Source organism: Lotus japonicus, chromosome 1 (genome assembly GCF_012489685.1).
Source record: "Lotus japonicus ecotype B-129 chromosome 1, LjGifu_v1.2".
Taxonomy (NCBI): domain Eukaryota; kingdom Viridiplantae; phylum Streptophyta; class Magnoliopsida; order Fabales; family Fabaceae; genus Lotus; species Lotus japonicus.
In genome coordinates this window covers 40841703-40853487 of record NC_080041.1, presented here as the reverse complement: position 1 = coordinate 40853487, position 11785 = coordinate 40841703, and the positions used below count along the sequence as shown (strand labels likewise).

Sequence of the window (11785 nt, the reverse complement as noted above, 5' to 3'; positions counted from 1 at the left end):
CGGAGACCCAGATCTGACTTTGCAAGCAGATCTGAGTTTTTCTCCTGTGTTGGTTCTGACACAAGGGTGGCGCGTGTGCGCACCGCCATCGAATGTGCACCACTAGAGGAAGCTTCCTGCTCCCCCTCTGGTTCAGGTTGAATAGCATGAACGTAACCTCGATCTTCGCTCCAACCGTCGTGCCTCCCACCGCCTCCACGGCGCAGTGCAGGACGACCGATGCCACAAGATCTCATCTCCATGAGCTAGAGCCCTGACCTTCACGCGTCACTGGTGAAGCACCTGAGTCAAAGCCACATACGACGTCAATGTTCCGTACTAAGGCCTATTAGAGGAATACAAGAATATTCTAATAAACCCTACCAGAGCATAAAAGGATAAATGATGTCAAATTAGGATATGCTTTCATTAATGGTAAAAAGGTGTATAGTACAAAGAAGGACCCCCTTTTATAGTGTGTGTTGTCCTTATCTAGAAGGTTCTTGGATTGGGCCTCACAAACGAGGCCCAATTCCCAATGTAAAATAAGATAAGCTAGGCCATGTCCATTTATCGGTGAGTAGATGTTTACTCCCCTAATGGTCGCCCTGCTTGATCTAGGGATTTGACCGCCCTTTGTTCTATTGTTTGGGCGGGCATATCCTTTGTTCTATTTGTCTTTTACTGAGCTTGTGTCTGCCGTGTTGCTTTGACCTTCTTTTGTACTTGACTTGATTCAGCTTTGCTTGTGGTCTTGTGCTTTGTCATCAAATGATGAGGATGTGATTCCATGAAAGATATTTTCTGAAAAAGAAAATCACCTGGAGTGTTTCAGTATTTCATTTAGCTTCGCTGAAAATTGTTATCATTCAAAACATAATAGACGATGTATGCAGCGTTTAAACTTAACAAATATTTCCAATAATCAAATTTAGAAAAAAAAAGTAGGCTTAAATACTCTTTTGGTCCTTGAAATTGTAAAGGGAATCAAATCTGATCCCTGTAAAATTTTCGCATCAAATTGGGTCCCTGAAATTGTTTTTTTAATCTAATTAAGTCATTTTGCTCAATTTTGACTAGTCAACGGTCCAGTGGAAAGCCTAGTCAACTAAGGATGGCCACATGCACTTTTTTCACATCAATTTTAGTCCCTTAAAATATATTTTAATCAATTTTAGTCCTTGTTCTTCCACCTTCTTCCTCTTCCTCCATAACTCAAATCCTTAAACCTAGAAATTCAAAACCCTAAAAAAACTATATGTTTATCACATTCACCTTGTTCTTCCTTTTGAATTTATAAGATTTGAGTTATGGAGGAAGAGGAAGAAGGTGAAAGTGGAAGAACATGAAGGTGGAAGAACAGAAACTAAAATTGATTAAAATACTTTTTAAGGGACTAAAATTGATGTGAAAAAATCCACGTGGCCGTCCTTAGCTGACTAGGCTTGCCACTGGACTGTTGACCGGTCAAAATTGAGCAAAAGGAGTTAATTAGATTAAAAAAACAATTTTAGGGACCCAATTTGATGCAAAAATTTTACAAGGACCAGATTTGATTCCCTTTACAATTTCAAGGACCAAAAGGTTATTTAAGCCAAAAAAGTAAAAAATGAGTTTATTATTTTATTTTTATTTTTATAAGCAAGTAAAAAACGGGTAATGTTGTTCAATCAATGCAATGCGATGTCAAGCTTCAAAACCTGAACCGTTGTTCTATGCCTGTAACCCTAAAACAAAACGCAGTTGATTCGCCGAAACCACGAACGCAGTTTCAACCTCATCTTCATTTGCTTTCTCCTTCTCCGCTGTTGAACTCAGGTTCTTTCTCCTTCAATGCACTCTGCCCCTTGTCTATCGCTTAGTCATAGTAAAATTCTCTTAGGATATAGTGCTGCTTTGAGTTTCTGTTTCTATCTCCCTAATTCGTTTGTGTTTTGACTTATTATATTCCAATTTATGCTTAAGATGAATGATGAATTTCGGCCACAAATTGGTGGTTTGATATGCTAGATAAAATGGATTTAGTGTACTTCGAAACTTTGTTTGACCATTTTAGGCTCATGTTTTGATCATTGATTTATCTGGGCAGGATTTTTAAGGGGAAGGGGTAGAAATGATGTGCAATTGATTAGAGTATTGAACATCACTGGAATGGATCAGGATTGAAAAGCAAGACATAGTTAGTTAAACTCCCCAGAAAAGATAGATATCGAAGGAAGGTATTTCACCTTACTGCGTGATCTTTGCTAGTTGCTGCTGTTATTATAATTGATTTGGAGTCTCCCTGTAGTTACACATTGAGCCTGTTTGGATACGGGCTTATTGGAGCTTATCCACTAGAAAATTCACTAAAAAAACTTCAATAAGTGCTCTTTGGTTTGGATCCAAACTGGTACATTGTGTAATTGGTGTCTAAAGGTTCTTGTTTGATGAATTTGGCAAAGGATTTGCACATTCTCCCTTCAGCAATAACCACTGCAGGCGATTCTTTAACAATTACAGAGAAAGTGAATTCATTGCAGAAGAAGTACATGAAAAGGAAGAATAAACAAGGTAAAGCTGTTGAACAGAGAGATAAAGGTCCTGATTTTTCACTTGGTGATTCTTCACAGAAGACTGATGCAACTATGAAGGACCCATTACATGAGTCACCAGATTTGCCTGATCTGTCAAGTTCCCAAACAGTTGTGAAATGTAATTCGACGAATAAGAAATATCAGAGGAAAAGGCTGAAGACTCAGCATAATGCTGTCAAAAGAAATTTTAATGGTTGTGGTAGTCTGGAGGATACTCTTTCATTAAAAACTTCTGCGGCTGCTTTTGATATGCCTTCAGAACAACCAATTCAATACGTGTCCTCTGATTCAGTAACAAGACAATCTTGCGTGAAAGCAGATATATCTCTGGGACAAAATGAAGAAAAGGAGCAGAATATGCTCCAAAAGGCTGCAGAAAACAGCAATGGAGAGTGTGACGTTCAAGAAGTGAGCTGCAGCTGCAATTCAGTTTTGGCAGATGCAGTCTCTTCTGCAAAAGAGTCTGTGTTTGAATTTGGAGAAAAGAACATTGATCGAAATATAAATGATAGCAGTCCCAACCCTGAGGAAAAGAGTAGTTCTGTGAAGAATGGTTGTGTGAAAGCAGAAAACGAAGAAAAGGAGCAGAATATGCTCCAAAAGGCTTGTGACGTTCAAGAAGTGAGCTGCAACTGCAATTCAGTTGTGGCAGATGTCTCTTCTGCAAAAGAGTCTGTGTTTGAATTTGGAGAAAAGAACATTGATCGAAATATAAATGATAACAGTCCCAACCCTGAGGAGGAAAAGAGTAGTTCTGTGAAGAATGCTAGTCTGGTGAAGAAACATTATGATGATAACCCAGGAGTTTGTGACTTATCTGATAGAATTCAGTATGTCTACAGAAAGAGAAAAATATCCAATTTCAAACATAGAGGAAACTGTGGTTATGCAAGTCCTGTAAATTGTAACAAGGAACCAGCTATGCAGGACCGCCAAGAGGATGATGACCCACATAAATTTCCGGATGGACCATTAGCGGTTGACTTGGTGGAAGGAGAAACAAAGTTTTCAAATGATCAAGTTAACTCATACAGTGGAGCTGCAGCTGAGGGAATGGAGCTGGTGACAGGGAGCACTTCTGAGCAAAGATTTATAACCAAGTCTTCTGTAGTAGATGTTCCTGTGACACAACCTGAAGAAACAAAAGCTAGACAGCTAGATCATGCTGAGATTACAAGAAATGATCTATGTTGTCCAGGTGATGTTTCTGATTTAAGTTCAGTCACCATAAATGATGGTAATTCAAAGATTTCGCAATTTTCATTGGACAGAACTATTATCAGCTACCCAAAGAAGAAGCTTCTCATCCTTGATGTGAATGGATTGCTTGCTGATTTGGTCAGTGATGATTCGAAAGAAAATAATCTAGAACCAGAACCCGATTTTTGGCTTAAAAGGAGAAAAGGTGACATGGTCAAATAATGTGTTTTCTCATACTATAGATTTCATATCTTGATCTTGGTTGAATTTGACCAACATGTTACTTTTGCTATTGGCAGTTTACAAGAGGCCGTTTTGTGAAGATTTTCTGCAGTTTTGCTTTGACAGATTTCATGTGGGAGTTTGGTCATCTAGAAAAAAGTATCTGCTGATCAATGACCTATTTTATCTGCTTGTGTTTATTAGTTCAGTTTAGGTTTAAGACGCAATCATAGACTTGCTGGTTTACATTTCATCATTATATTATATATGGGAGCATTATACTTTTATTCTTACTGTGTCTTGATGCTTCTGCATATTGGCAGGAGTAATGTTGATGAAGTCATCAAATTTCTTATGGGGAAATCTGCATCCAAATTGCTCTTCTGTTGGGTAATCTGTTCTTAATCTTAGTTTTTTGCACAAATGTTAGGACTTTTTGGTTATGTAATTTAAGTCTTCTATAAATGATTTTATTAGATTTTATTATAAATATAACATCTTGATCTTAGATTATCTCTTAGGATTAGTTGCCGTATTTCTTAATATCTCATGTTTTGTTTCTTTTTTTAATTAGGATTAGGAGTCTAGTAATTATCATAAATAGTTTCCCTATTTGGTTAGGATTAGGGGTGCAGTATTATTAAGGGTTAGTGCTTTGTCTTTTGTACTATATATCATATCACAATAAGTTTTTATTCTTTTTCTTCTCTCATTCCTTACCTATAAATTTTTAACTGCAACTGTTCCTCAAGGTGTAGGATACATCTTTTGCCTAGCTGTACTTCATTAACATTTTTACTCTAAATGTTATTAAGATTAATTTGTGTGCATTACTGGCATCGTGAGCAAGGTAGTCAAAAGCGGGCTTTAGTAATAAAGCGTGGAAGAAAGCGTAGGCTTTAGCCGCTTTTAACATTTCTGTATATATTTACATATAAATGGTATACCTAACAAAAATTCTTAGGAATGTCATACATAAATCATAAAGTACCATAATAACTCATAATTGATAATTCATAGGAATGTCATACATAGCAATAAGTCATAATCAATATCTAATGAATAAAGCATCGACAAGAGAAGCATGTTAATTAAGTAGTTTAAGATATTAGAAAACCCATGTTAACCAGAAGTGTGAGAGATGGAATCGCTTGAAAGAAGTGTGAGTTTTGGGGGTAGAAAATCCTATTTTAGCAACCCGGGTAAAAAAAACCCGAGATCCAGGCGATTTCCAGAAAGCGGCAGAAGCGTGCTAAAAGCACGCTTTAGCGCTTTGAAGCGCGCTTTTGTCTACCATGATCGTGAGTAATGGGTAATCTTGGTGATCAACAAAATGTTTTGATAGGAGCTAACAGGAGATAAAAAAACGGAAGTATTTATTTATTATAGAAGAGGAATTACATAGAAAATAAGAGCAGCGCTCTCCCGGCAATGGAAATAATCCCATGCTCTGGCCACTGCCAACAAGAAGATAAAACTGACACACCTCAATGTGATTTCCCTTTCTTACCTATATTCCTTCTCTCTCCTGTATGTAACTAACTATCATGTTCCTCCTTTTTTCTAACCTCGTCCTGGGAACACACACTTGCAGTGTTATGGGCCTGGACTTTTTGTCAGATAACCCATCAATACTGGCTCCCTGAGGATTTGCCCTGTTCTCAAGGTAGAGCTCAAGAATTGACCCCTAATCATACACTTGCAGTGTTTTGGGCCTGAACTTTTTGTCAGATGACCCATCAATACTGGCTCCCTGAGGATTTGCCTTGTTCTCAAGAAAGAGCTCAAGGAATTGACCCCTAATCATACTCTCCTCCTCTCATGTTGCTTCCTCAGCAGGCTTATGGTTCCACAAAATCATCCATTCAGTCTTACTCCTCCCCTAGTTCGAGTAGCCAATACTGCTTCAGGTTCGACCGAATTAGGTTCCTTAATTTCTTGGCCTTGTGGTAATTCTGGTTCTGCAAGATGACCTCCTAGAGCCTGATTGAGTTGTATACTTGTATACGAGATGCTTCTGGTAACAGCAACCTACAAGCCCCCTCCCCTACTTGTGCCACAACTTGAAACAAGGCCTAGTAGCATCCTAAAAGCTTGCGATTGATTCTCCTTGCAACAAAAAATTGGCTGAGGTCGTAGCTTCACATAAACTTAATCACCCACATCATAGCTAACTTGTCGTCTGTGAGCATCCACACGCCCCTTCATTATTTGTTGAGCATGCTGGAGATTGAACTTCAGCTACCTTAGTGCTTCATCTCGCTCTTCCAAGTTATTTGCTACTCTGCTTGAACAGAAGCCTCACCAGTGAGGAAATGAGTTATGACAGGAGGCGGATGTCCATAAACAGCCTCAAAGGGAGCAGAGGGAGTAGTCTTAATGGATGAATGATAAGAGGAATTATAGCAAAACTCAGCCCATGGAAGCCACAGTTACCCATAACTGAGGCTGACCAGAAGCAAAACAACGTAGATAAGTCTCTAAACAGCGGTTCACCACCTCCATTTGCTAGTCGGTTTGGGGATGATAAAGTGCACTCATCTTGAAGACTGTTCCTTGGAGGTGAAACAACTCTTTCCAAAAATTGCTATGGAAGATATGGCGAATAGTGGGATGGCCGCTACTCTAAATTTTAATTTAAAGTATGGAATTTCTACTACAAAAATGTTAGTTATAAAACATGATTAAAACTACTCAAAACTCATGTTATTCACAATTAATAATAGAAAAGAGTGAACAGTGACAAAATACAGCCACAAAAAAAATAAAGAACCAGAAGACAGACGGGACAAAACGCAAACAATCAACAAAGAAAGAAAAATAGGAGTGAAAAGAAGAAAACAGAAGCTGTCTTAAGAAGTTTCCTAAATGAGAATGTTGGGGTTGCTGGAGGGGTCTTCAGAAGGATGTCGGAAGCTCATCGGATGTTGCGCAGTGGCTCGCCAGAGGTCGCGAAATGCTGGGAGGCGGTTGTTTGCCGTCTGAGGATGCGTAAGAATCCCCCATGTTCACCATGTGTACAGTGCAAGGTACGAAGACATAAGGCTTTTCATTTATTTCAAGCAAAATCCCCAAACTAGCCTTAAAAAGATTGATCTAATGTTTTAAAAATTGAGGGCATTATTGTACTTTTGACCTTTGTTGTGTCGCGACAACACAGAGACTTTCGCGATTTCAACCTTGTTTTCAGCTGTGACACCCGCGGCCTTGAACTGCTCTATGATGGGACTGTCTGCGCCGCTGCGATAACGCCGCTTTCACGCGCTATTGACATCCCGGAGTCCTAGTAAACCTTGTATTTCCTTAGCGTTCATGTAAATTGGCCATTCTATCACATATTTAACCTTGTTAGGGTTGATAGCTACCCATTCTATAGTAATTATGTGTCCTGAGTATTCAATCGAAGTCTTAACAAATAGTGAAGAAGTGATTATGTTGCATCAAATTCAGCTCCCTAGATAAATCAAATGATATTGGCTCCAAGTTGGGCTACACACCAAATATCATCAAAGTACGCAAGAACATACCTTTGGAGTATATGCCAAAACAAGGAATTCATAGTTGACTGGAACGCTGAAGGTGCATACATGAGCCCAAACGGCATGACAAGGTACTCACTCATAATGTTCCTCATGAGTTTGAAAAGCTATCTTGTAAGTATCTTCCTTAGTTCATATTTGGCTTGTATTCAGTGTTGTCAAAAAGCGGTTATAGCTGTGTTATAGCGCTATAGTGTAGCCCTCTGAGAGCTCACGGCTATTCTGCTATTTGCCGCTATTTTCTGCTAGGAGGACTTGAAATAGCGGATTTTTGGCTTTCCACAATTTTCCGTGATCCGCGATTCACAACACGGCTCATGCCTCGTATTTGATCAAAACCCAACTTAAGGTCTATCTTAGAAAAATAAACAGCTCAATAGTCCATACAGCTCATCAAGTAAATCATTTATGGTTGGAATTGGGTATTTGTCTGGAACTGTATCCTCATAAAGGGAGCTGATATTGATGGGTCATCTGATCAGATAAATGTGTGCATTCTGATTTCTGCCAAGTCGAACCCCCTCTGATATTTGGACCCTGATTCAACTTTCGTTCTATCGTCCTAGCCATTTATATCATCTTATTACAATTCACTGGGTTAAGGGTCAATACCTCCCATTGTATCTCCTGTAATCCACCAAGGAAGAGACCCATGTACTGTTCATCCGACATTGGTCGTAGCTGAGCAGTGAGCATCTCGAACTTCACGACATAATCATCCATTTACTTTCCTGGAAGAGTGTCTTCAAACCAGAAATGGATTCCTGGTATGATGATCCCTATACTGATGAAACAAAGCTTGTTTGAGCTGGTCCAAGTTCAGATTGGGTTCGGATTCCCTCAACACCTTGTACCAGTGCCAAGTCATCCCTTCCATGCAAATTTGAGCTAGTTGCACCCGTGTCCGATGGCGTTTCCTGAACTGTGAAGTAAGCCTCTGCTCGAGAAACCCAACCAACCGGGTTGTTGCTGTGAAAGGAGCTTGGCATTGAGGCAATATCCTTCTTTCTGCCTTAACATCGGAAAACTCATCATTGACCTTCGCCTTATCCTTACTCCACTCCTTGCCAACACTTTAACCAAATAGTGAGGGTTCTTCATCTCGCTGTAGGTTCTGGAATAGATTTTGCAAACATTTGTAGTTCTTGTTTTTATTCATTTATTTAATATGTATGGATTTCACTTTGGGCAAAATAGAATTAAACTGGTTATATAATTGTGTTCCAGTAAAAGATTTTGCTGTTCATACCATCATTAAGGATGCAATTGTAAATAATTACTGATAGGCCATTAGCAATTCACTTCTACCTGGAAATTCTCTAAACGCTACTAAATTTTTCAATCTTGTTTTATGTAGAATCAGTACCACTGTACTTGGACAAAATTCACAACTGTTGAGGATATACACAAGCCCCTTGTATTGAAGGAACTTCGGAAATTGTGGGAAAAGAGGGATTCTAGTCTTCCGTGGGAGAAAGGAGAGTTTAATGAATCAAACACATTATTATTGGATGACTCCCCTTACAAGGCGCTTGTGAATCCTGTAAGCTCTGTTCTCTGGTTTTTCCTTTTATTCATTATGCAATAAGCTCTACTTTCTTGTGTTACATTTTTTTCTGTTCCATTTGGTCACCCTGCATTTGCAACTTATTTTCAGAAGCATACAGCTGTATTTCCTTATACGTACCGGTACCAAGACACTACAGACTCATCATTAGGTGAGACAGTTCTGCTCATCTATTAAGTTTTTTGTTTCTTGTTTAAAATAGCAATTGCTTTAAACATATTGATATGTCATTAAGATTGTTTATGTGCCCTAACTATTTGTGTTAACCCTCCCACTCTTGTTGGCTGTTGACAGGACCTGGGGGTGATCTTCGGGTTTATCTAGAAGGGCTTGTTATGGCTGAGAACGTTCAAGAGTACGTGTCATCAAATCCATTTGGCCAACGGCCCATAAGAGAAACTAATCCATCATGGGGATACTATCGTAAAGTTTTAGAGTCAGTTAAACGCAGGTATCAAAATAGGAACCTCATCACCGGGTAGGGGGCGAACTACTTGCAAAGCAACGCAGGATGAAAGCTACTGCATTCATTGATGTGTGCGGTGTGTGTTTTTAATGCATGTTTTGATCAGTTTATTCCAAGTTTCCAACAGAAACTGATTTTGACTTTAGACTGAATTATAGATATATTTCCGAACATACACTTAATCACTCTAATGATAGAAGTGGTGAGGTTTCGTTTTGTAAGGTGTGTGAAAATATAGATCAATTATGTTTACATACATACATACATGCTAGATATAAGCCAGACAAGCTTAGACATATGATTAACACCTACTTCCGGGTAGTACCCACACTGTATTATGCTTTTCTTATGAGCAATGCTATATAATATGAAACATATTTTAAAAATGATTCGTTGGTTTCGTATTGTAACATAGATCATTACTCTTTTCTTATGGGAGGCCTCTAACATGCACAAGGAAAAACTTGTGCAATGTTGCACAAGGCCATTATGACCTATTATAGTAGGTGAGCCGGTTATTTCTAATTTTTTTATAAATAATTCTATAAATTAAATTTGTAATCTAAAATTAGAAATTAAAAAATAAAACACTTGATCATCATCTTCAATCCCACATCCATCTTCTCAATCTCACCTTCATCTTCATCTATCATCAATTCCAGATTCCCAAAATCACACAAAATCACTATACACAAATCAAAAAACACAAAACCCTTATCCTCAAATCTTCTTCCTCCTCCAAACCCATCTTTCAATAAAATCAATGATTGATGGTATGAACCAATCATTAGTTAATTAGTGAATTAGTTAATTAAATCTTCTTCTTTCATCTTCAACTTCTTCTTTCATAACCCAAATTCCAGAATTTCAGATCCCATCATTCATCTTCTTCATCCCTAAATTAAGATACAGAACCCATCTCGCCCTTTCCCTGCACCAGAACCCATCCCTAAATTAATGATTAGAAACAGAACCCATCTTCTCCATCTTGGTTCTGCTCTGGGTTTCACCCTCCGCCACCTCCCTGAACCAGATCTGCGTGGCGAACTGTAACGCCCCAATTTCTCAACCGAGGAGTCACATTAGTAACCTAATAAGTCTAAGGACTATTTCGTAATCCTGAGAAAACACAATATATTTTTTTTTTCCTTTTCGAAACAACTGAACATAATTGAATACTTAACATAGACTTTATTCAACAACCCGTTCCCGACATATAATAATAGTGTCATACAATATCGTAAGCAGGTTTCCAAAATAAGTACGCTCACTGGAACAGTGGCGGAGATAAAGTTTAAACAACAGAGTTTTCAGATGGGGGGAAAGAAACTCAGACATAGTCCAGCAAAAGGAAGAAGCAACTGCTTCATCCACCTCTACTCGACCGCCCACGATCACGGTCTCCAACTTGAACAGCTAAGCTTCAGCGGAAGGCTCTCCATCGCCTAATAGCGTTAAGCGCCCAAACAACAAGTAGCAAATAGAAAGGGTTAACTCCATACAATTACCATGTATGAAAGAGAAAATCATGCTATTCAAATTTAACTACCTATCATGGTAAATAAACCAACAACATAACTAAACTCATATATCAACTATATAACATCAATTCAGATATCGACAACCTAACATATAACATCAATTCAAATATCGACAACCTAACATATAACATCAAATCAGATATCAATAAACTAATAACTAAAATCCAACAACATAGGGTTAGGTGTTAGTTCCCTATAATGCAACTATATGCTTCTACCAAAATGGATCGATCAGCAACGTCTCTCAAGACGGGACAATCACGCGGGACCACACCCACCTCATTGCCACTTAACGCCACTCCGGACGGGACAATCGCGTGGGACCACACCCACCTCATCGCCACTTTAGAACATCTCGAAAGATGGGACAATCCCGCGGGACCACACCCACCTCATTGCCACTTTATAACGCCTCGAAAGACGGGACAATCACGTGGGACCACACCCACCTCATCGCCACTTAAGGACCAAAGCCTATATGCCAAGTCAGTCAACAACAATCCCCAAACCAATGATTAATTCGGAGTAACCACATGTTATTCCTATTATCAACGAACATAACTCAATTCAATTGCATACCAACTCAGTTTAATGACAGAAACCAGTAAACGGCCGAAGCCTCTCAGAAAACGGAGACACACGTCTCAATAAGTTTACTCGGCCGAAGCCTTCAGAAAACATTTGGCACAAGCCTC

At 38.8% G+C, this 11785-nt stretch overlaps 1 protein-coding gene across 3 annotated transcripts; it reads left to right on the top strand.

Annotated features, from left to right (window-relative positions):
- The first annotated feature begins 1649 nt into the window (after positions 1–1649).
- LOC130734676 (uncharacterized) lies at positions 1650–9935 on the top strand. 3 transcript variants are annotated; one of them, XM_057587193.1, is made up of 8 exons: positions 1650–1797; positions 2069–2198; positions 2502–3960; positions 4055–4136; positions 4301–4367; positions 8874–9059; positions 9174–9234; positions 9378–9935. In XM_057587193.1, the coding sequence occupies exons 3-8, from the start codon at positions 2511–2513 to the stop codon at positions 9563–9565; spliced, it is 2034 nt and encodes a 677-aa protein (XP_057443176.1). In that variant the 5' UTR covers positions 1650–1797; positions 2069–2198; positions 2502–2510; the 3' UTR covers positions 9566–9935. The 3 variants fall into 3 exon arrangements, with proteins under 3 accessions (XP_057443176.1, XP_057443175.1, XP_057443174.1); XM_057587192.1 differs by having other exon boundaries at positions 2482–3960; XM_057587191.1 differs by having other exon boundaries at positions 2069–3960.
- Positions 9936–11785: the final 1850 nt, after the last annotated feature.